The following is a 22,859-nucleotide window of genomic DNA, read 5'->3' on the forward strand; positions in this document are numbered from 1 at the left end:
TTTCAAAATACACCTATAGCCACATTATGTGTAACATATCACTGAGTAATAGAGATAATCTAGCATCCCTTAATAATAATGTTGTAATATTAAGAATCAAACCTTAACCTTAAGTTTCCCATATTAGGATGTTTAAAGCTCAAATTCTTAGTTTTGTAAAACAAATGCAGTTTCTTACTGTCATACTGTTGTAACCATACTCTTACCATCCAGCATTGGAATGACAGTTTTTCTAAGTGCCAGGACCAAGCCCAGAGGAGATCCGAAGAGGAAGAAGTCTGACACTTCAAAATCAAACTTGCAGAGGCCACCAGCCTCCAACATGGTGCTGTTACTAGACCTCCGTGAGGCTGGGTCATTTCTGAGCACACTGGAGTGCAAACTGGAGACACACAGAAACACTGAACGTTAAAATCAATTTTATTATTATTTCTAATACGCCCATTCGTTGTTAAGAAGATTGTAAACATTTACATGATACTTTTAGCATAAACTTTCAAGCAATTCTTGATTCAATGGGTATCACTCAGAATGTGGTGGGTTCTGCACATAATTGTAGTCATACTTTAGACTAGGTCTTATCGTTTGGTATTGACATAGCCAGTTTTGTAGTACTTCCTCAAAGTGAAACCGTTTCTGACCACTCATAACGTACGGGTTGTGATCCACCTGTAGCTCCGGAAGGACTAGAGAGTATTACCGAAGCATGTACATGTCCTAAAGTTATTTCAATCTGGATTTTGACCCCACCACAGCACTGAAACTGTGCTGATTAAAGTAGTAAATGATCTCTTAATATCCTATGATAAAGGACATGTTTCTTTTCTTATACTGTTAGACCTTAGTACTGTTTTCTTATAGTCAGTGCTGCTTTTGACACAATTGATCACAACATTCTACTAAATAGCCTGCAGACACTCATTGGCATAAGAGGACTCTCCTGGTTCAGATCCTACCTGACAGATCATTACCAATTTGTACTTGTAAATAACGAATGATTAGAGCGTACAAAGGTAAAATATGGTGTCCCTCAAGGATCTGTATTGGGCCCCATATTACTCACTAAGACTGCCTTTCTCTATTTACGTAATATCGCCAAGCTGAGACATTTACTTTCATTAGCTGATGCAGAGAAGCTGGTCCATGCTTTTGTATGGTCAAGATTGGACTACTGTAATGGTCTTCTAATCTAACAGTCCATAAAGTAACTCCAACTTATACAGAATGCTGCAGCTAGAGTCCTAACTAGGGCTAGAAATTTGATCATATTAGTCATACTCTCTTGGCATTACACTTGCTTCTAGTTAAATTTTTTCTGTTGACCTATAAGGCATTAAATGGTCTTACTCCACGATATTTGAGTGAACTCATTGCATAATATAACCCATCTCGCCTGTTGCGCTCACAAAATGCAGGATTTCTCTTAGTTCCAAAAATTAGTAAGACTACAACCAGAGGCAGAGCTTTCTCCTTTAAAGCCCCTCAATTATGGAATAGCCTTTCAGCTCCAATCTGAGATTCTGACATAGTTCCAATCTTTAAATCTAGACGTAAGACTCACCTATTTAATCAAGCCTTCAGTTAATATTCTACATGTGAAGGTGTGGAGCTCGGGGCCCCTAGTCATTGAGTCTTCTGGTAATCTGAGATGTTGATGATGTCATCCAAGTCAAGTCAATTCAATTTAATTTATATAGCGCTTTTTACAACACACGTTGTCACAAAGCAGCTTTACAATTGTATGGGTCCAGATCCCTAATGAGCAAGCCATGCACTGATCACTCTAGTTGTGACAATAACTTGGCTGGAAAGCAACGGCTCAGTGAGACCTCATGACTGTGGAGGAGTCTTGCTTGCCAGTGGATGTGCTGATGCCGGGGTTGGATGTGCCACTGCCGCAAGAGAACGCGTTGATGCCAACACCTACCTGAGGCTCACCATCTGCACTGAAGGGACTGTGACTACTCTGCCTGGAATTAGAACTATAACTATAGAACTATATGTGAGCTAAAAATACGGACTTCTGCTAGTGGGCCGCCTAATGAAGGATGGGTTTCTTTTTGAATTTTGGTCCTCCCGAGGTTTCTACCTAATTCCTGCCATCATAGGGAGTTTTTCCTCGCCACTGTCGCCCCAGGTTTGCTCATTAGGGATTTGGACCCATACGATTGTAAAGCTGCTTTGTGACAACAAGTGTTGTAAAAAGCGCTATATAAATAAATTTGACTTTATGACATGATGAGGAACAACACAGTTCCACATGATACAAAAAGCAATGTAGTTTCTTACTGTTAAATGACATGCAGAACAGCACACACACACACACACACACACACACGCACACACACACACACACACACACACACACACACACACACACACACACACACACACACACACACACCCACCTGGACAGAAAGGCTTGGTGCTGCTTGATTGTGTCTAACTCATACGTGGACGAATCACTCCTCTTTCGGAGGGGCTGTCTTCTAGGGTCTTCAGAACCACCAGAGCGCGGGATGTCGATATTACTGCGACTGAGCTGACGGCTGCCTTCCAGCGTGGACAGAGCTTCTGGAGAGGATGTGTCATGACTGCAGTTGATGATAATTCCTGGGGAAAGGAGGTCTGGGTCCTGGGGAAGACAGATGAGTATACGGACAATGGGGTGTGAGGGAAACAAAGAGACACAGGCAAGAGTCCAATAATAATAATAATACTGGGTTACACAGTGCTGGAGGATTCACTGGTTACTGTGCTTTAGGTGAACTGTAAATACATAAAAACTGTAAAGTGTGTTTTCTCCACTCATTTCTAGCAAGATCTATTGCAGATCGCAAGTACTAATGTCATGACTGGTGTAAGCAGCGTGGTCTGCCTTCACGTGGTCTGCCTTCACGTGAGCCTACCTGAACACTCACCAAACTGCCACGCCGACTGCTGCTTTGGCTTTCACACACTGTCTGGCTGCTGCTGCAGAGTGCATCAAAGCCCAGGATTCCTCCAACACAATCTCCTATCAGACACACCTAGAGCAGCGAGGAAAAAGGTCTCAAAATATCACTTGAAAAGATTACAAAAGATCCCTAGAAAAGATGATAAAAGATCACCCGAAAAAGCCCAAGAAAAAAATGAGCCTACATGAAGGGAATTACCCCTTTCTTTAGAGAGGTGATGTACTGTGCAGAGATACTGCTTCAAAGCTACTTGCCTGTCCTGAGAAGCTAGTCCCATCCAGGGAGCGGAGGAAGTCTGAATAGACCTGGTTGGCTCGGCTGATGACGATGGCCACAGCATCCTGATACTGAGGGGAGGAGGTGGCTAGGAGCGGGAGGGCCGCCAAAGGGATATGGTCCTGACTGCTGAAGAGACAGCCCTCGTCGAAGCTATAAGGGCTCAGACTGAAGTGCAGGAGAGAATGCATGGTCAGAACATCACTGACGGCAGAGAGCTGCTGTTCATTTAGCAACAAAATCATGGTCTTTTAAGGGCTGTACTAATAGCAGAAATGGCGACAACAATATTTGACACTTCACTGTATGTTTTATATATTTATGTGAAGTAATGATTTGTAGTGACAATTGATCAGTATTAGTCCTATGGATCATTTACATTTTTTTGCAGTTCCTAAGACCCAGCTGGTACTTATAGCACAATTTTGGAAACCACTAACTCCATTGACCTGGTGCACTAAACCTTAATCACAATCTCTGCCTTACACTCATTTAGCAATTCTAAAACACACTTTTTTGCAAAATATTAACTAAAAAAAACACTTTTTGCCATTCCCTATATTAGACTCAACATTCAAAATTGAAAACCATGTGAAACCTACAGCAGGTTATGGGCGCTACACTGCTGGATGTCTAAATGGTGCTCAGAAAACAAAGTGGGTTATATAGATAATTGGACACGTTTTGAGGGCAGGCCTGGCCTTTTGAAGCGAGACGTCATTCACCCCTCTTGGGAGGGTGCTGCTCTCATTTCTAGTAGCATATCTGTTAGGCTTAATAGTGGTAGTGTAGGAGTAGTTAATGGGGATTGACAAACCAGAGCCGAGGCCAGACAGCAGACACAAAGGCTAAACCAACTGTCTGCAAGCTGCAAAGAGACGTCACCTAGGTCACACCAGATTGAAACTGTGTCTGTTCCTCGAATAATTCCAAAAAATAATTCTCACAAAATTTGTAGACAAAATTTAATCAATGTTAAATTCAATTGCACTGCCTCTGAGAATAATTTAAATCTGAAACAAGAACTGCTAAATATTAGATCCCTGTCATCCCTAAAATATTACTTGTTAATGAAATGATTACCGACCATAATCTATGCATGTTTTGCTTGACGGAAACCTGGACCAGGCCAGATGACTATATGGCCCTAAATGAAGCTTCTCCCTCTGGCTATAGATATGTCAATAACCTTCGTCCAAATGGTTGAGGAGGTGGTGTTGCCACACTATATGAATCCCATATAGGCGTCTCTCAAAAATCCAGCCTCAGGTTTAATTCTTTTGAACATCTCATCCTCACCGTATCAAATTTATCAACCAACAAAGCGTCACAGTCGTTTATGTTAATCACTATTTACCGCCCCCCTGGATCATACTCTTGCAGAAGTTTTCAGACTTCCTGTCTCATGTAGTGCTATCAGCTGATAAGGTGATTATAGTTGGTGATTTTGACATCCATTTTGAAAATCTATGTGACTGTTTTAACATAAACTTTCAAAAAATTCTTGATTCAATGGGTATCACTCAGAATGTGGTTGGTCCTACGCATAACTGTAGTGCTACTTTAGACTTAATCTTATTGTTTGGTATTAACATATCCAGTTTAGCAGTACTTCCTCAGAGTGAGGCCGTTTCTCACTACAGACTCATTACATACGAGTTGCGTTTGAACGACGGTATTCAGCCGCCCCACTACCAAATTAAACTAACTATAACATCTACTACGATAGCTGCACTCATTGATATTTTACCGGGTCTGACAAACATTGATCCACCTGTAGCTCCGGAAGGACTAGGGCGATATTTCAGGGCCGGCGCCAGAACATATACAGTGAGGGGGCGTCGGAAAATTTCGGGGGGGGGGGGGGGGGGGGGGCGAACGTAAGTTGTTGAGCGGGGGGTGGGGGGTGGGGGGGGTGCGTGTAACGATTGTCGAGCGGCCGAGGGGGCACCATGTAGTGATTGTTGTAAAATAAATGGGTCTTATTTTTTACATTGAGGGGGCGGGACACCTCGCCTGACACATTCGCCCCCCTGTGGCGCCGGCCCTGGGTGATTTACCGAGAATGTCGAGTCTTCTCTTCGTACAGCTTTAGACAATGTTGCCCCGTTAAGATATAAGAAAGTCAGTGAGAGAAGAATAGCGCATAGGTACAATGAGCTCACGCTAGGGTTGCCACATAGGTCTGACAAAAAACAAGGACACTGTCATACTGACACAGGGCGACGAGTGTAATCTGGCGAACGTAAGTTGTTGAGCGGGGGTTGGGGTGTTGAACGTAAGTTCCCGACAGTCCCGAGAAAACCGGGACAGGTGGCAACACTAGCTCACGCGTAGTCTCCGCATGGGTCCTGGAGCGGAAATGGCGAAAGTTAGAAGTGTATAGACTATCAAGGAAAAGCAGCCTTATTGAATATAAGCATACATGCGGCAAAGTCCTCATACTTATCGGCTTTAATAGAAAAACAAAAACTATTCAAGACTCCTATTTAAAAATGTTTCTAGCCAAACGAGGAGTCATTAACAAATCAATTCACTAATCCCACTAGAGTGCAGCAGTAACAATTTTATGAAATTCTTTAATGATAAGATTGATAAAATTAGGGAAAAAATTTGTCATACTATCTCAGAGTCTGTCAACATGCCAATGCACCTTGACAGCTGTCTGGTCAACTCTGATGCTCTTTTGGAGTCCTTCTCCCCAATTGGTCGTGAGGAGCTTATTTCACTGGTAAAATCTGCTAAGCCCTCCACATGCATACTAGATGCCGTACCAACCCATCTACTGAAAGAATTACTGCACAGCAATGTAGAACCTTTGCTTACTATAATTAACAATTTTCTGAGCCTGGGCTACATTCCCAGTTAATTTAAACTTGCAGTCATCAAGCCGCTAATTTAAAAACCTGGTATTAATCCCCAGGATCTGTCCAACTATAAGCCAATCTCTAATCGTTCATATCCAAAACCTCGCAACTCTCTTCCTTCTTACAGACAGAACATGTATTAGAGTTATTTAAGTCTAAATTTGGACCCCATCACAGCACTGAAACGGCACTGACTAAAGTACTAAACGATTCCTAATATCCTCTGATAAAGGACACATTTCTTTTCTCATACTGTTTTCTTATACTCAGTGCTGATTTTGACACTATTGATCACAACATTCTATTAAATAGGCTGGAGACCAGTGTTGTATAAAGTACTAGAGAATCATACTTGAGTAAAAGTACTGTCACGTTGAGGACCCCGGCCCCTCCCTTTTGGGCGTGTGTTTACGTAGTCTACGTGCATCGTCTGCGTCTGTGGATATTTCGTGGTGATGGCTATGTCATGTGATAATCCGTCTCACCTGTGAATCGTCTCGTAATCACCTGGGGTTAATGTGGTTTGTCTATTTAATGTGCGCTCGCGCAGTGTCCTGTGCTCGTCGTTGTCTAAAGTCTACACGTTGTGTGTGTGCTTGCTAAATGTTATTCGTGCGCTGTTGCGCAATATCTGTAGAAATAAAGTGACGTCAGTGGAAACTACGGATTCAGTGTCTCATCCTTCGCCACAGCCCCAGCGTCACAGAACGACGAGCCGTTCGAGACACCAACCCAGAATGCCAGGCTACAAGGGGAAGCCGAAGAAGGGCAAGAAGCCCAGTAAGCGGCATCACCGCTCTTCGTCTTCTCCCCCACGCCACGAAGCTCCGCCGACTCGGACGCAGCTCATGGAGGACCCGGAGTGCTCCTACCTGCTCTGCGCGGCTCGGGAGACCACTATTCCCGAGCTGAAGGAGGAGTACTACCGGACTGCGGTCCGAGTGTGGCGAGAGCGGCACCCCGCACCTTCCCGGGAGGGCTCGCCCATAAGAGTGAGCGTCCCGGAGTCCTACCAGGCATCGCCACCAGAGGGCGAGCTTGTAGAGGAGGAGGACCCCCCGACGCAGGAGCAACTGGAGCAGGATCCCGTCTGCGCGTTCCAGCTTGCCGCAGCACGGAGTACGCAGGACCCCGAGTTGGCCGAGGAGCTCCGCGAGGGGGTGGTGCGGATTTGGCGTGAGCGCCAGCGACGCCCCCATCCAGCACGCGCCCTCTCGCCTCTGAGGGTGGACTCCTGCGTCTTCGGTGCTACGGAGTCCACCCCAGAGAGCGAATTCGGGGAGGGGGACTCCGAGGAGGAGTCAGAGGAGGAGGAGGATTACTCTCCATCCATCTACTCCGCTCCCACCGTGGACTATGTTGGGGAGGGGGAGGAGGAAGAGGAGTACCCTCCCTCCGTCTACTCCGACACCACCATAGACTACGGCGAAGAGGAGGAGGAGTCAGAGGAGGAGGACTACCTCCCTCCGCCTGTGGGTCTCTCTCCCAAGGGACAGGAGGAGGAGCGGGACCATTCCCCTCCGTTGGAGGACGACAGGTCCACAGTGGAGTATGGAGCAGAGGATTATTCCCCGTCTGTGGGCTCGGGAACACCAGAGAGCGACTCCTACACGGAGGACGAGGAGGAGAGCCTTCCCTCCTCTGTGAGAACCGTTAAAGGTAGGAGGACTCCTGGAGAGACCGCGTCCTCCAGTCCTTCCGGGGCCAGCCCCATGGACTATTCCCGGGGTGAGAGTCCGGCTAAGTCCATGGAAGGGGTCCTGGAGGGCGAGGAGGAGCTGATGGACTACGAGGAGGAGCTTCCTCACGCTGCACCTGGCACGTCCTACAGCCGCGACGCACCAGGCGCGTACGCAAGCCCCGGCGCTCCTGGCACGTCAGCCCGCCGCGCTGCCCCTGGCACGTCAGCCCGCCGCGCTGCCCCTGGCACGTCAGCCCGCTGCGCTGCCCCTGGCACGTCAGCCCGCCGCGCTGCCCCTGGCACGTCAGCCCGCCGCGCTGCCCCTGGCACGTCAGCCCGCCGCGCTGCACCTGGCGGAGAGCCCGCAGCAAAGGCAGGAGGAGCACCGCCTACCGCAGCGCCTGCAGCACTAGCAGCTCCGGACCTCTCTCCCCTGCTCGCTCTCCTCCTGGCGCGAAGCCTGGCGCCCATGTCATGTGTGTGTGTTCCCGTGTTTGTCAGTCTTCCCCTTTGTGTGCCAAACCCGTTTTTCCCTCTTGTGCCACTGTGTGTGAGCGTGCCTGTTTGTGTGTTTGTGAACGTTCCGTTTAATGTGTCTTCCGTCTTTTCCCCCGTCTTCCCAGGGAGGGTGTTCTAGGCGGTCCGTGGCGGACGCTTCACCAAGGGCAGTCACCTCCCAGACGCAGGACTGAGCGCGTCGGGTCCGCCCATCGTCGTGGGTTCGGGGCACTCGGTCCTGTTGGCACCCCGGGACGGGTAGTGCCCTTGGAGGGGGCGTCTGTCACGTTGAGGACCCCGGCCCCTCCCTTTTGGGCGTGTGTTTACGTAGTCTACGTGCATCGTCTGCGTCTGTGGATATTTCGTGGTGATGGCTATGTCATGTGATAATCCGTCTCACCTGTGAATCGTCTCGTAATCACCTGGGGTTAATGTGGTTTGTCTATTTAATGTGCGCTCGCGCAGTGTCCTGTGCTCGTCGTTGTCTAAAGTCTACACGTTGTGTGTGTGCTTGCTAAATGTTATTCGTGCGCTGTTGCGCAATATCTGTAGAAATAAAGTGACGTCAGTGGAAACTACGGATTCAGTGTCTCATCCTTCGCCACAGCCCCAGCGTCACAAGTACTCTATCAAAAAATGACTTAAGTAGAAGTTGAAGTGTTCTTTAAAAACTTTACTTAAGTAGAAGTACAGAAGTATTCAGCATTTTTTGTACTTAAGTATTGCAAGCAGTTTATTCTAAAATGAATTACTCAAGTACTGAAAGTAAAAAGTACAAGTATTGTGTTTTTAATTAATTAAAGAAAGCCAAAGTTTGATTATCAATTGTTTTTATATATCACTTACAAATCAAAGATGTCAAAGACCACAAATACAAGTGTTCTGTATGTACAAACAAGTAGCAACTTAAAAAACTGGGCTTAACACTTCCTACACAAAAAACAGATAACCTATGTCCCGCTATGTCGTAGGTTTGACGCAGAAGTACAAGATCGCCTTAATCTAGCTGAGAAAACGAGGTGTATTTTGGACGTAAAATCCGTCCTTCGGATTCTAAGGGTGAGCCTACTGCCCTGCGTTTACCCTCAATAAATGCCCTTACCCTATAAAAACACTACACTATAAAAATGGGCACATGATTAGTCAGCATGAAAAGAGACATGGCTTACTGCTGCTAAAAACACATCTCAGCGTGACATCGCCTTTATGATTGCCAGCTAATGTTAAGTGAATACTGCAGTGCGTCATGAACATAATTAGGTTAGTTAGCTAAGATATCTAACATAACTAGCGCTTACTTACAGCTAAAGCTGGTGTGTCTTCTGTGTGTTATATTTATAACTTACATTGATGTGTTTCTTCAAGTTCAAAGGTGAATTTTTGAAGGCCAATATTTCGCCCTCTTTAGGGAGGCAGAGATGGCACTTCATCCTATAGGAATTTACTTTCACTCCAGCAAACGCAAACACTAGGTAGGGCCAGGGTGGTCTCCTTCCTCAAACACTGTCTCTAGGTAGGGCCAGGGTGGTCTCCTTCCTCAAACACTGTCTCTAGGTAGGGCCAGGGTGGTCTCCTTCCTCACCGCCACGATCACTCGATGGTGAAGGTGTGGAAGGTGCCAATATATGTACATTAAAACGCCAACAAGCTTATGTAATACACGTATTCTTCTGCTCTTACCAAACGCAATACCGTCTCTTTTAATGAGATAAAAAGCGAATTATTTGGAATAATTTCGAGTATATGTGTATTTGTATAAATATGTAAATTAAGCTGAAGGTGCTGAAAAATACTGAAAATGGACCTTCAAAGTTCCGTACAAGTGCGTGAATTCCACCTTGTAACTTCACACACACAAAAATCGAGAGGTGCACAACCTCGCAACGCGACCGTGTGCGTGGCCAACGCACATGGGCGGAGCCACCGCGCATGGGCGGAGCCACCGCGATTGTGTCATTTTTGCCGCACGGACCCTTGTGGCAGTCACGACGTGTCAAGTGAACCTAGATTATGAAGCTCAAGTGTTCAATAAAGGCAGCAAGCAGCAGAGTAAACGAGACGCGACCGGAGCATGCGCAGTTTTCTCATAAGACAGCCTGATTGCTTGACCCGGTGACAGCGCCAGCTAACATGTTTATAATTGTAACGAATAACTATACAGCACGTAAAAAAATGCATCGGAGTAAAAGTATTAAACTGATGGAAACGTAGATAACATAAACACATGCCCAAAGGGGAGGGGTCAGGGGTTGTACTGTGACAGTGTGTATAGAAGAAAAGCAGTTTGAAATGCAAAAATACAATTTTGGGAAGTGTTGAAAGAGTTCTGGTTGAAGTGTTTGCTTTTTCCAAAAGTATGAGATATTTTGCATGTTGTGTATGTGGCTTTGTCTGCCGTGTGTTACGTTTTGACAAATGGAAACATAACTTCAGAAACTGAGTCTTAACAACTGCAAAACCAGTAATCTAAAACTAATTTCGGATGAAGATAAAAGTAATTCCATACAGGCATTTTCCAGCTCCCTACAATGATATGTTGCTGGTTCTCCAGGTATGTTCACCAAAACTATCCCACTCCTTACTTGGACACTAGGGAAAAGGCTTCAGCACAGATGGCAGGACAGGGCACCAGCCGGACGGCGATGTGTCCCAGGGCAGACGGGTAGTGCACACGCATGACCGTGTCAAACGCGCTGGTGATGGTGTTGACATCGCCTTGCTTAGAGCTCTGCTCCCCACAGCCTGTGTCCAGAATGTTCCCCCCATGAAGAACCAGGATGAGCACGTGGATCTTGGAGGGCTGCAGGGACTGCGCACACATGCCGTCCTGCAGGGAAGGGGAGCATGGGGGGTGGGTCATTATATTGGAAAAACGGGTGGTGCAAAGAGTGGATGAACCAATGGGTGACAGAGAAGAGGAGAAGATGAATGAATGAGAGGTGTCAGGACAAAGAAGTGTACGTTTCTGTCTCTTATTTACATGGAACTGTAATGTAATAAAAGACAAGTTCTCTTGCTATACTGACAATCTGAGTTAAATTAATTCTGAGATGTGTCATCAGACATTCCTTACATTTACAAGTCGATTTTGGAGAAGAAATAAAACTTGAACATTCTGAACTCAGGGGTGGAAATTAAGTTTGCAAGTCACTTTTTAAGTTGGCAAGTAAAAGACGATAATTGTTTCATCAGGTGAAAAAAAACAATATTAATTTTGAAATTACTCTAGTTTGATCATAATAACCATAACAATAATAATCTATTTTTAAACTTTGTGACCTTTCACTGATGCATTAACACAAAAATGTCTGAGACTGAAACATGGTGTTCAATATGTTGGCACTGCAGTCATTTTCACCACAGAAGTCACTAAGTCACTAGTGCTGAGGGTGCTTGATTGAGCCTGAATGACTTCTGCACCTTTTACATAACAGCTCTAAGGAAGCAGCAGCTAAGGCAGCCATGACTGTGCTGAAACAGCTCAACACTAAAACGGTCATCCGTGTGTCAGTTTACATGATTTCTAAAAAGGTTTGTAAAGGGTGTGAATGTCAATGTGAATGTCGATTATAATGCAGACATGTTTATTTTCATAAAGCTTTCTTTTGTAAATATGATACTGAAAGTTCAGTATGTGCCTACATGAAGAGATTATAACAATATACACATAGATGTTTTTGGATGGTTTTGCTCTACTGGTCAGGTTAGGTAATATCCTGAAGTTCCATCCCTGCTCACACTGACTCATACATGCAGTTTACACAATGCAATATACGGAACTGCAAAAATGTCACAGAAGAGGTAAGTGAGGTCATTTTACAGATCTGATCAGGGCCTGTAAACTAATGCATACATTTACTTAGTGAAGAAATATTATGACAACCTCTGTTTGTCACAGTCCGAGTAAATTAGTCATGGTGAAATATAAACCATGTCCTGGTACAGATCCCACATCTGAAATTAGCGCTGAAACCTTTAACTACCGGTAAGTAATAACCACAACCATAAAAGACCATATATTTGGCACACGCTTATTTATACAGTAGCAACATAGTTGCTAAGTTTGGGAGTTCCATGGTTACACAGGGAAGAGCTGCATAATGGAAGTGAAGACTGTAGGGAATCACACACAAACATTTGGATAGGACAGTGAGTCAGAGGACTTGGGTGCAGTCATGAACTGTCAGAGATTATTTACTTCAATAAAGGTTATAAAGGTTATATTCTCAGGCACTGATGTCAATCCTTGTGTCCTTGTCTAATATTAGGCTTAGCCCACTGTCATCATAGAGACAGCTTCTACACTTTTTACCAAAATAAAGTCTTCAAAATCTCTGAAAGAGCATTCAAAGAGGTTTTGATATCTGACACTGTGCGAAATTACTGTTATGAAGTGCAGTTTTCCAGTTTACATGACATGATCTCCTGCTGCAGTACTACACCACCTCTGAGCACAGCTCCAATACTTCCATTCAAACACAAATACTACCAGATATCCTCACTCTCCTTGATTACAAAGTCTAAGGTTATTTGTTATTATTAGGTCCCAGTCTCAGTCTACCATGTGAGCTACAGGAGCTCCTAACATGGCTGCTAGCCTACCGTTTGACCAGTGCTGAGAGGGAGACAAGGGAAAGATGCTGCTACAAACAGTCAGAGTGATGTGTTAGGGGAACTACTCTGGACAGAACACATACGCCTTTACTTTGGTAGTGCAAATTAAAGAGCCATTCGTCAAGATACATCACATTCCATTTTCAAAAGCTGCCATCATTGAAAGAAACCTCCTAAAACACAATATTTAACGCTCACGTGAAATAATGTGATGCATGTTGACAACTTCACCAAAAATTTTCACTACCAAAACCAGTGGTTTTGTTTACTTACTGAATGGTGCCTGGTTATGGTGATGGTGGGGATGTTAGCTGTGCCACGCATCTACAGCATGTGCAGAAGGACAAAAACACTCCAGGAATAAATGTCTGATTTCTGTCTTCCAAAACATTTGTTTTGATTTTGTCTATGGAAGCCAATAGAACCAGAACTGATCCAAACTTATATTAGGAATAAACCTTATTTATTTCCAATTTCAATCACTCTCATAGAAGTTATTTCACACAAATCAACACTTTACTGGACCAGTATATTTAATGTCACATTTAATATTTGTTCTAATATTATTAATTAATTAATATCTAATTAATGTGTTTTATATTTCAATATTAATTATAATTTCTTTATTTTTTAACTCCCCCCCCCCCCCCCTCCCCAATATAATAAGTGCCAAGAGACATGGTGCCACTGATTCTTAAAGGGCAGTTTCACATACAGGTATTTTGCATACAAGATGTTCCAACAGTATACTGTACTAAAATGCTTCTGTAGTGAAAGTGAAACCCATAAAGTTGAAAATGTATCCAAGGCACCCACACTTAGCAACACCATTTACAACAGAAACAGCACACCTTTATTATGGTGTAGCTAGAATCACAGGTAGCACAGACAAACCTGTGTCTGACCACAACGAATAATTACCACACATTATCAAATATGCTTAATATTAGAATCTATATATATATATATCATGACAGGCAATCCTTGATCTTTATAGAAAATCCAACAACCCTTTAATGTTGGAACCAGCCACTATCCCAGATAATACAGGCTGGTTATAGGACTAGAAATAGGAAAGAATGTTTTTCTTGTGTTTGAACTTCTGGATATATTAAATCTCTGTGGCTGTTCTGATTTTGTGACATATAGCAAAAGCACTAATTCAGAAATAATTACAATGGAACTTGTTTAGGGTACATAACTTGTTTAGGGTACCTAACTTGTTTAGGGTACATAACTTGTTTAGGGTACCTAACTTGTTTAGGGTACATAACTTGTTTAGGGTACATACCTCATCTGTCCTCTCCTCGCTGGCAGTCCTACCATACTCGCCACTCATCTCCTGGTACATCTCTCCTACAGAGATAAGAGAAACCAACCAGCTAATTACACAAATTCCATCACTCTGTGTTTTTACTGCATTGTTTTTTGTTTTATATATACATTTTAACTCCTAATTTGTTAAAAAAAAAAAAAAAGTCAAGTCAAATTTATTTATATAGAGCTTTTCACAACACAGTGACAAGGAAATCTCCCTATGAATCCCAATTTGAGCATTTTTGCCACAGCACAGCTACTAAATTAGGTTGAGCTTTATACTGTGAACCATGATATATTACCTTAAAGTATTCAGTAATAACACCCTTCCCATTATGCATTTTCTTCATGCCAGTAACTCGGGTTACTGTCCACACACCCAGACCATGTGGCCTAAACAAACAGCACCTGTAGCTTCCTCCGGGTCTCCTGCTTCGATCTTATCCATGAGATCATTGGAGTTCCACTTGGCGATCTCTTTAGGGAACAGCTCCTCGCTGTCAGACAGGGCCTCTATTCAGCAAAAAACACAAATGTTTATTTCCGGTGCGAATGTCAGTCACTCTTGATTCATACTAACGTCTTCTACTGAAAATACATTCCATGTGTTCTTTCGAGTAGCTCATATCAGCCTGAGAGAGCAAATAGAAACATTGAGAGTAAATTTCTATGTCTATGACAATTTAAATTATTATTAAGATGAAGTGAATTGAATTAGTAATATAGCAAATTATAGTAACATGCCAAATCTTCTGAGAAATTACATTAGGCAAGGTAAATATGTGTAGGTGGTATAGGTTCATATTTGATTGTATTGTGTCTAATTAATAATATGGCAAAAATAAGGTTAAGGGTTATTTATTTAATTATAATGTAATTTAATTATTGTTATGATTATTTCATTATTTCCTTTTAAGCAGATACAGTCAGTGCTTAATTTGTAAATCAAACGATGCCGGAACGCAAACAGTGGCATGAGACAAGGGGTCACTGAGGCCAACAATGTCACCGGATCGCACACAAAACACAACGCTTATGTGCACAAATGTCAAAATAACAAGCCAATTCGTATATATAAATTACAGGGTTGCCAACTCTGACAATTTGTGAGACACACGCATTTGACCGTTTTCACACGCTCTCACGCCACACTTCCGATATCTCACGCCGAAAAAAAATCTAGTTTATTTACCTCTGATCCACATCTATGATTCAATGAGTTACTAGTTCGCTCTAGTGCCAACCACCGGCGATCGATAGATCGCCATATAACACTTAATTTGTGTCCATTTTACGTTCGCCACCCCCCATCAGGTTCCTTCTCCTGTTTTTGAGAGGGTGTTTCTTTGTACTACCACATATCGTTACGGACAACACTGCACAGGGTTGTCAGGTCCTACAAACATATCCCGCACAAAGTCGATGTAAAACCCGCCCTTCAGAAGCCTAAACTAGCCCAAAGCCCAAAGTTGTTGACGGGGTGGGGGGGAGTGTGTAAAATGGAGACAAATTGACTATTATATCGCAATCAATTCTTAGAGTTGACTTGTAACTCCCGCGGTGGCCCAACTCAAAAGTAGCCCAAAAAACCGCACCCCGTGACCACAGAATTTTTACCCGCGGCTGGATTTTCAAACAAGCCCAATTTGGCGTGAAATCTTTGAACCTGGCAACTCTGACACTGCATAGAATGTGACACGGCTGTCACGTTGAGGACCCCGGCCCCTCCCTTTTGGGCGTGTGTTTACGTTGTCCACGTGCAATCGTCTGCGTCTATGGATATTCGTGGTGGTGGTTATGTCTTGTGATAATCCGTCTCACCTGTGGCCCGTCTCGTAATCACGTGGGGCTAATGTGGTTTGTCTATTTAATGTGCGCTCGCGCAGTGTCCTGTGCTCGTCGCTGTCTAATGTTTACACGTTCCGTGTCAGTGTTCATGTGCTAAGTGCGCTATTGCCCAATATTTGTAAAAATAAAAAGTGACGTTTGTCGTAGCAAGGGATTCTGTGTCTCGTCCTTCGCTCCACCCCGTGCGTCACAGAATGACGAGCCGTCCGAGACATCAAGACCATGCCAGGCTACGCAACCCAGCCGAAAAAGGCAAAGCGCCTCAGCAAGCGGCATCACCGCGCTTCTTCCTCCCCCCCGCACCGCAAGGCCACGCCGACTATGGCGCAGCTCCAGCAAGACCCGGAGTGCTCCTATCTGCTGTGCGCGGCTCGGGAAACCGCTAATCCCGAGCTGGCAGAAGAGTACCGCCAGATAGCTGTAAGGGTGTGGCTGGAGAAGCACCCCTCTCCTTCCCAGGAACTCTCGCCCCTGCGAGTGGGCGTCCTCGAGCTTGAGGGGGACCCTCCTTGTCGTGAGGAGGGAGGAGAGGAAGAGGAGTCTTCCTCGCGCCACGACCCCACGTTGGAAGAGCTGGAGCAGGACCCTGTGTGCGCTTCCCAGCTGTCTGCGGCTCGTGAGTGGCGGAAATGTTCCGCGAGGGCGCGGTGAGGATTTGGAGACATCTCCACTCATCTCCTTCCCGCGCCCTCTCACCTCCGAGGGTGGGCGACTGCACGATCGGCGCCACCGCGTCAACGCCGGAGAAGGAATTCGGGGAGGAGGACTCGGGAGGAGGAAGAGGAAGCCTACCCTCCGTCAGTGTGTGACGCCTCCACTGTGGACTACGGTGGGGAGGAGGAGGAAGAGTACCCTCCGTCGGAGTGCGACGCCTCCACCGTGGACTACGGTGAGGAGGAGGAGGAGGACTACGGTGAGGAGGAGGAGGAGGAGGAAAAGGATTACCTCCCTTCGCCCATGTGCTCCTTTCCCCCCGTAGAAAATGGTGGGGAGGAGGAGGAGGAGGAAAAGGGGGATTACCCCCCGTCCGAGTGCTCCTACACTGAGGAGGAGGATGAGAGCCCTGCCCCTTCGGAAATATCTGCCGGGACTGTGAAAGGGAGGTGGACTCCAGAGGCGGGCCCATCCTCCGATCGCTCCTGAGGAGGAAGGATGGACTGCTCCCGGGGTGGCAGCCCGGAGCAGCCCATGAGCTGGAGCCGGGGCAGTGAGGGGGAGGAGGAGATGGAGATGGAAGCCCAGACTGCCTGCTCCGGAGTGCGGTCAAGAAGCGAAGGGGGAGGGTCCTACGGCCCACAGAGAGGGGAGTTCGCCAGTCGCGCTGCACCCGGCGGAGGGTTCGCAGCAAAGGCTGGAGGAGGACCGTCCCCCGCAGCACCTGCAGCTCCCGGTCTCTCTCCTCTCCTAGCTCTCTTCCTGGCGCGTAGCTTGGCGCCCGTTACATGTTTGTCTGTTCCGGTGTTCGTAAGTCTTCCCGTTTGTTCGACAAACCCCCTTTTCCCATTTGTGCCTATTTGTGTAAGTGTACCTGTTTGTGTGTTTGCGAACGTCCCGTTTATTGTGTCTAACGTCTTCTCCCCAGTCTTCCCAGGGAGGGTGTTTTAGGCGGTTCGTGGCGGACGCTTCGCCGAGGGCGGCCACCTCCCAGACGCAGGACTGAGCGCGTCGGATCCGCCCATCGACGTGGGTTCGGGGCACTCGGTCCTGTTAGCACCCCGGGACGGGTAGTGCCCTTGGAGGGGGCATCTGTCACGTTGAGGACCCCGGCCCCTCCCTTTTGGGCGTGTGTTTACGTTGTCCACGTGCAATCGTCTGCGTCTATGGATATTCGTGGTGGTGGTGACGTCTGTTGCAGCAAGGGATTCTGTGTCTCGTCCTTCGCTCCACCCCGTGCGTCACAACGGCAAGTATAAACGCCTCCGCCGTTCACGGAGTCGCGCGCTACGGTCACTCGTGAAAGTATAACTAGCTTTATAGGGGAGACGTGGAAAGGCATAGCTAAAAAGGAGAGCTCTTGTGTGATTTAGGAAGCCTGAATTTGAATCTTGTGTTTAAAAAATGTCTTTTATAGAATTATTTGTTCAGTTAATTGGTTCAACGCAGACAGATTTCTACAGCGTGCCGTCCAAATGCCGGGAGTGCGACAGGCTGGTGTCATAACTTATAATTAGTAGGCTTGAAAGTTACCGGATCGAGGCAGACAGTTCCCGGAACGCACCCTTCAAAATGAAAGAGTTCCCGGATCCTGTTCCGGCAGGATCCAGCTCAAATTAAGCCCTGGATACAGTAATATAGTTTTGACGCTGTTTTTTTTCTTTTGCAAAGCCTTTCATGTTAAAATAAGATATGCCTTAATTCCCTTTAATGTTAAAATAAGATATGCATTAATACCCTTTAATGTTAAAATAAGATATGCCTTAATCCCCTTTTTGAAAAGAGTGAATGGTACAGTACACCCAAACATTAAGAGATATTACCACAGACAAAGGCACAAACCATGCTATACATCAGAATTTAATTTTGTGAGGAAGTTAAAAGGGTAATTATAAAAGTCCCCATAACGTATCAAACATGATGTTAAGAATTAGTGAATAAGCAAAGTGTGCCTATAACAAGGCGGCCATGTTCTAAAGGTTAGTGACATGGGCCAGCGGTAAACAAAGCAGAAGACAGAGTAAACACAGCTTAAAGCACAGAAAACACAAATATAGACACAGTGTAAACAGCTTAAGACACAGTAAACACAGCTGAAGACACAATCTAACCTACACTGCAGTAGAGTGCAGCAATACATAGATTGTGCTGTGCACACCTACATAATGGAAAACAACACTGTTGGAATAAGGTATACAATTCATTTTGATATTACAGATTTTTTGCAGCTGCTAAGACCCAAAAAGTGGTCCGTATAGCACAGTTTTTGAAAAACACTAACCCATGTAGCCAGGCATGTATAAAGTATTAGAGACCCATACTTGAGTAAAAGTACAAGTACTCTATCAAAAAAGTGACTTGAGTAGAAGTTGAAGTGTTTTTAAAAACTTTACTTAAGTGGAAGTACAGAAGTATTCAGCATTTTTGTACTTAAGTATTGCAAGTAGTTTATTCTAAAATGTATTACTCAAGTACTGAAAGTAAAAAGTACAAGTATTGTGTTTAGTATTAATTAAAGAAAGCCATCAAAGTTTGATTATCAATTTTTTTATATATCACTTAAAAATCAAAGCTGTCAAAGACCACAAATACACGTGTTATGTATGTAAAAACAAGTAGCAACTTAAAAAACTGGGCTTAACACTTCGTACACAAAAAACAGATGACCTATGTCCTGCTATGTTGTAGGTTTGACACAGAGGTACAAGTTAATCTTAATTTAGCTGAGAAAACAAGGTGTATTATGGACGTAAAATCCATTCATCGGGTTCTAAGGGTGAGCCTACTGCCCTGCGTTTACCCTCAATAAATGCCCTTACCCTATAAAAACACTACACTATAAAAATGGGCACATGATTAGTCAGCATGAAAAGAGACACGGCTTACTGCTGCTAAAAACACATCTCAGCGTGACATCGCCTTTATGATTGCCAGCTAATGTTAAGTGAATACTGCAGTGCGTCATGAACATAATTAGGTTAGTTAGCTAAGATATCTAACATAACTAGCGCTTACTTACAGCTAAAGCTGGTGTGTCTTCTGTGTGTTATATTTATAACTTACATTGATGTGTTTCTTCAAGTTCAAAGGTGAATTTTTGAAGGCCAATATTTCGCCCTCTTTAGGGAGGCAGAGATGGCACTTCATCCTATAGGAATTTACTTTCACTCCAGCAAACGCAAACACTAGGTAGGGCCAGGGTGGTCTCCTTCCTCAAACACTGTATCTAGGTAGGGCCAGGGCGGTCTCCTTCCTCACCCTCACCACCACGATCACTCGATGGTGAAGGTGTGGAAGGTGCCAATATATGTACATTAAAACGCCAACAAGCTTATGTAATACACGTATTCTTCTGCTCTTACCAAACGCAATACCGTCTCTTTTAATGTGATAAAAAGGTAATTATTTAGAATGATTTCAAGTATATGTGTATTTGTATAAATATATAAATTAAGCTGAAGGTGCTGGAAAATATTGAAAATTGACCTTCAAAGTGCCGTACAAGTGCATGAATTCCACCTTGTAACTTCGCACGCACAAAAATCGAGAGGTGCACGACATCGCGACGCGACCGCGCGTGGCCAACACACATGGGCGGAGCCACCGCGATTGCGTCATTTTTGCCGTGCGGACCCTTGTGGCAGTCACGACGCGTTAAGTGAACCTAGATTACGAAGCTCAAGTGTTCAGTGAAGGCAGCAGCAGAGTAAATGAGACACGACCGGAGCATGCTCAGTTTTCTCATAAGACAGCCTGATCGCTTGACCCGGTGACAGCGCAAGTTAACATGATTATAATTGTAATGAGTAACTACAGCACGTAAAAAATGTATCGGAGTAAAAGTATTAAACTGATGGAAAATATGTAGTGAAGTAAAAGTGGAAGTAGGAGAAAAAAATAATACTCCAGTAAAGTACAGACACAGCATTTTAGTACTTAAGTAGAGTAGTGAAGTAGTTCTACTTCGTTAACTATACATCTCTGCCTATAACACTGTCGACATGATCACCTTCTTCAACACAGAGCACAACACACTCATTCACCATCACTAGGGGGATGAACCAGAACAGTCCAGATTTGTTATCGTCTGGGACAACATCAGTTTGCACGAGGCTGCTCAAGTACAAACTGGTTCACTGAACAATCACGATTTGTTGTGATTCACCTCAACCAAACTAATCATCTGATATTTGTGTTTAGAGTTTGAATGCAATAATACGGTTTTGGCGAGAATTACAAGAGATTTGGTTGAAGTGTTTGCTTTTTCCAAAAGTGTGAGATGTTTTGTCTGTTGTATGCATGGCTGCTGTGTGTTTTGACAAAAATTGGGTCTTAGCATCTACCATAAACCAATGTGAATGTACATACAAACCGGATTCCAAAAAAGTTGGGACTCTAAACAAATTGTGAATAAAAACTGAATACAATGATGTGGAGATGGCAAATGTCGATATTTTATTCGTAATAGAACTTAGATGACAGATCAAAAGTTTAATCAAGAGTAAATGTAACATTTTAAAGGAAAATATGTTGATTCAACTCTACAGTGCAAAGAGGAAGCCATTTCTAAGCAAGCTCCACAAGCTCAGACATTTGCACTGGGCCAGGGGTCATTTAAAATGGAGTGTGGCAAAATGAGTGGTCAGATGAGTCACGATTTGAAGTTCTTTTGGGACGCCATGTCATCCGGACCAGAGAGGACAAGGATAGCCCAGTTTATTATCAACGCTCCATTCAGAAGCCTGCATCACTGATGATATGGGGTTGCATGAGTGCTTGTGGCGTGGGCAGCTTGCATGTCTGGAAAGGCACCATTAATGCAGATAACTATGTTCAGGTTGTAGAACAACATATGCTCCCATCTAGACGTAATCTTTTTCAGGGAAGACTCTGCATTTTTCAACAAGATAATGCCAGACCACATTCTGCAGCAATCACAACATCATAGCTACTTTGCAAAGCACTTTGTAAGTCGCTCTGGATAAGAGCGTCTGCTAAATGCCGTAAATGTAAATGTAAATGTAAATTCTGAATAAAATATTAGATGTTGGCACCTCCACATCATTGCACTCAGTTTTTATTCACAATTTGTTTAGTGTCCCAATGTTTTTGGAATCTGGTTTGTACTCCATAATAAAATGAAAACAAGGACACACTGGTGTGAAGCACCATTGGGACACCAGCTGTCCCAGGTGTCTAAAGTCCACATGCGCATAGAAGTTAGTAGACTGGCAGCAACGTCGCCTTGTGGAGAATATCATGCCCCCAACCATAAGTGAGAGAGTGACTGAGAATGTGAATTTACAATAAAATTCTAGGAAAAGCTTCGTATCTAGCAAAACGTTAACAGTCCATGGAATAAGTGTCACCCAGCAGGAGAGGTACGTCCACTCCCAATCACACGATTATTACCCACGAGCACCTGTGCCTTTTTTATCCATTCCCTATTTAAAGCTCACAGGTACGCTCATCCAGCGCTGCACACTTAGTGCCCATGACGCCTCAGAAGACGCTGACGCAGAGTGGCGTGCTCTCTCCTCCTCCTCCCTCCTCTCTCCTCCTCTCTTCCTCTCCCCTGCTCTCTCCTCCTCCTCCTTCCTCTCTCCTCCTCTCTTCCTCTCCCCTGCTCTCTCCTCCTCCTCCCTCCTCTCTCCTCCTCTCTTCCTCTCCCCTGCTCTCTCCTCCTCCTCCCTCCTCTCTCCTCCTCTCTTCCTCTCCCCTGCTCTCTCCTCCTCCTCCTTCCTCTCTCCTCCTCTCTTCCTCTCCCCTGCTCTCTCCTCCTCCTCCCTCCTCTCTCCTGCTCTCTCCTCCTCCTCCCTCCTCTCTTCCTCTCCCCTGCTCTCTCCTCCTCCTCCCTCCTCTCTCCTCCTCTCTTCCTCCCCCCTGCTCTCTCCTCCTCCTCCCTCCTCTCTCCTCCTCTCTTCCTCTCTCCTCCACTCTCTTCTCCTCTCCTCCTCTCTCCTCCTCTTATTGACAGCATATGCAGCTCTAAGCTGATTTGCTTTGCTTCACTGATGGCCAGCTGGACACTGAGCTTGTCTTTGATTTTAAGCAGTGTCTCATGTTCAGAATGCTCATGTGTGATTGTTCACATGTTGCTAGAAGTCACTGTCACTGTCTCTGTCATGTATTTAAATCAATATTTTA

The 22,859-nt window shown here is 44.8% G+C and overlaps 1 protein-coding gene across 13 annotated transcripts in view; it reads right to left on the minus strand.

Moving 5' to 3' along the window:
• LOC143487899 (membrane-associated phosphatidylinositol transfer protein 2-like) overlaps positions 1-22,859 on the minus strand; it is a 99,973-nt gene that overhangs the window by 34,747 nt on the left and 42,367 nt on the right. For 10 of the 13 annotated variants that reach the window (XM_076987182.1, XM_076987181.1, XM_076987185.1 and 7 more), the window contains 8 exons: positions 14,619-14,723; positions 14,185-14,249; positions 13,167-13,217; positions 10,862-11,106; positions 3,212-3,401; positions 2,910-3,029; positions 2,409-2,635; positions 207-382 (listed from right to left, as the gene is read on the minus strand). In XM_076987182.1, the coding sequence (XP_076843297.1) occupies positions 207-382; positions 2,409-2,635; positions 2,910-3,029; positions 3,212-3,401; positions 10,862-11,106; positions 13,167-13,217; positions 14,185-14,249; positions 14,619-14,723 (1,179 nt within the window). The remainder of the gene's footprint in view (positions 1-206; positions 383-2,408; positions 2,636-2,909; positions 3,030-3,211; positions 3,402-10,861; positions 11,107-13,166; positions 13,218-14,184; positions 14,250-14,618; positions 14,724-22,859) is intronic. The other 3 variants (XM_076987184.1, XM_076987192.1, XM_076987183.1) reach the window with 2 other exon arrangements.

The sequence above is a fragment of the Brachyhypopomus gauderio genome, unplaced genomic scaffold (assembly GCF_052324685.1).
Source record: "Brachyhypopomus gauderio isolate BG-103 unplaced genomic scaffold, BGAUD_0.2 sc51, whole genome shotgun sequence".
Classification (NCBI taxonomy): Eukaryota; Metazoa; Chordata; class Actinopteri; order Gymnotiformes; family Hypopomidae; genus Brachyhypopomus; species Brachyhypopomus gauderio.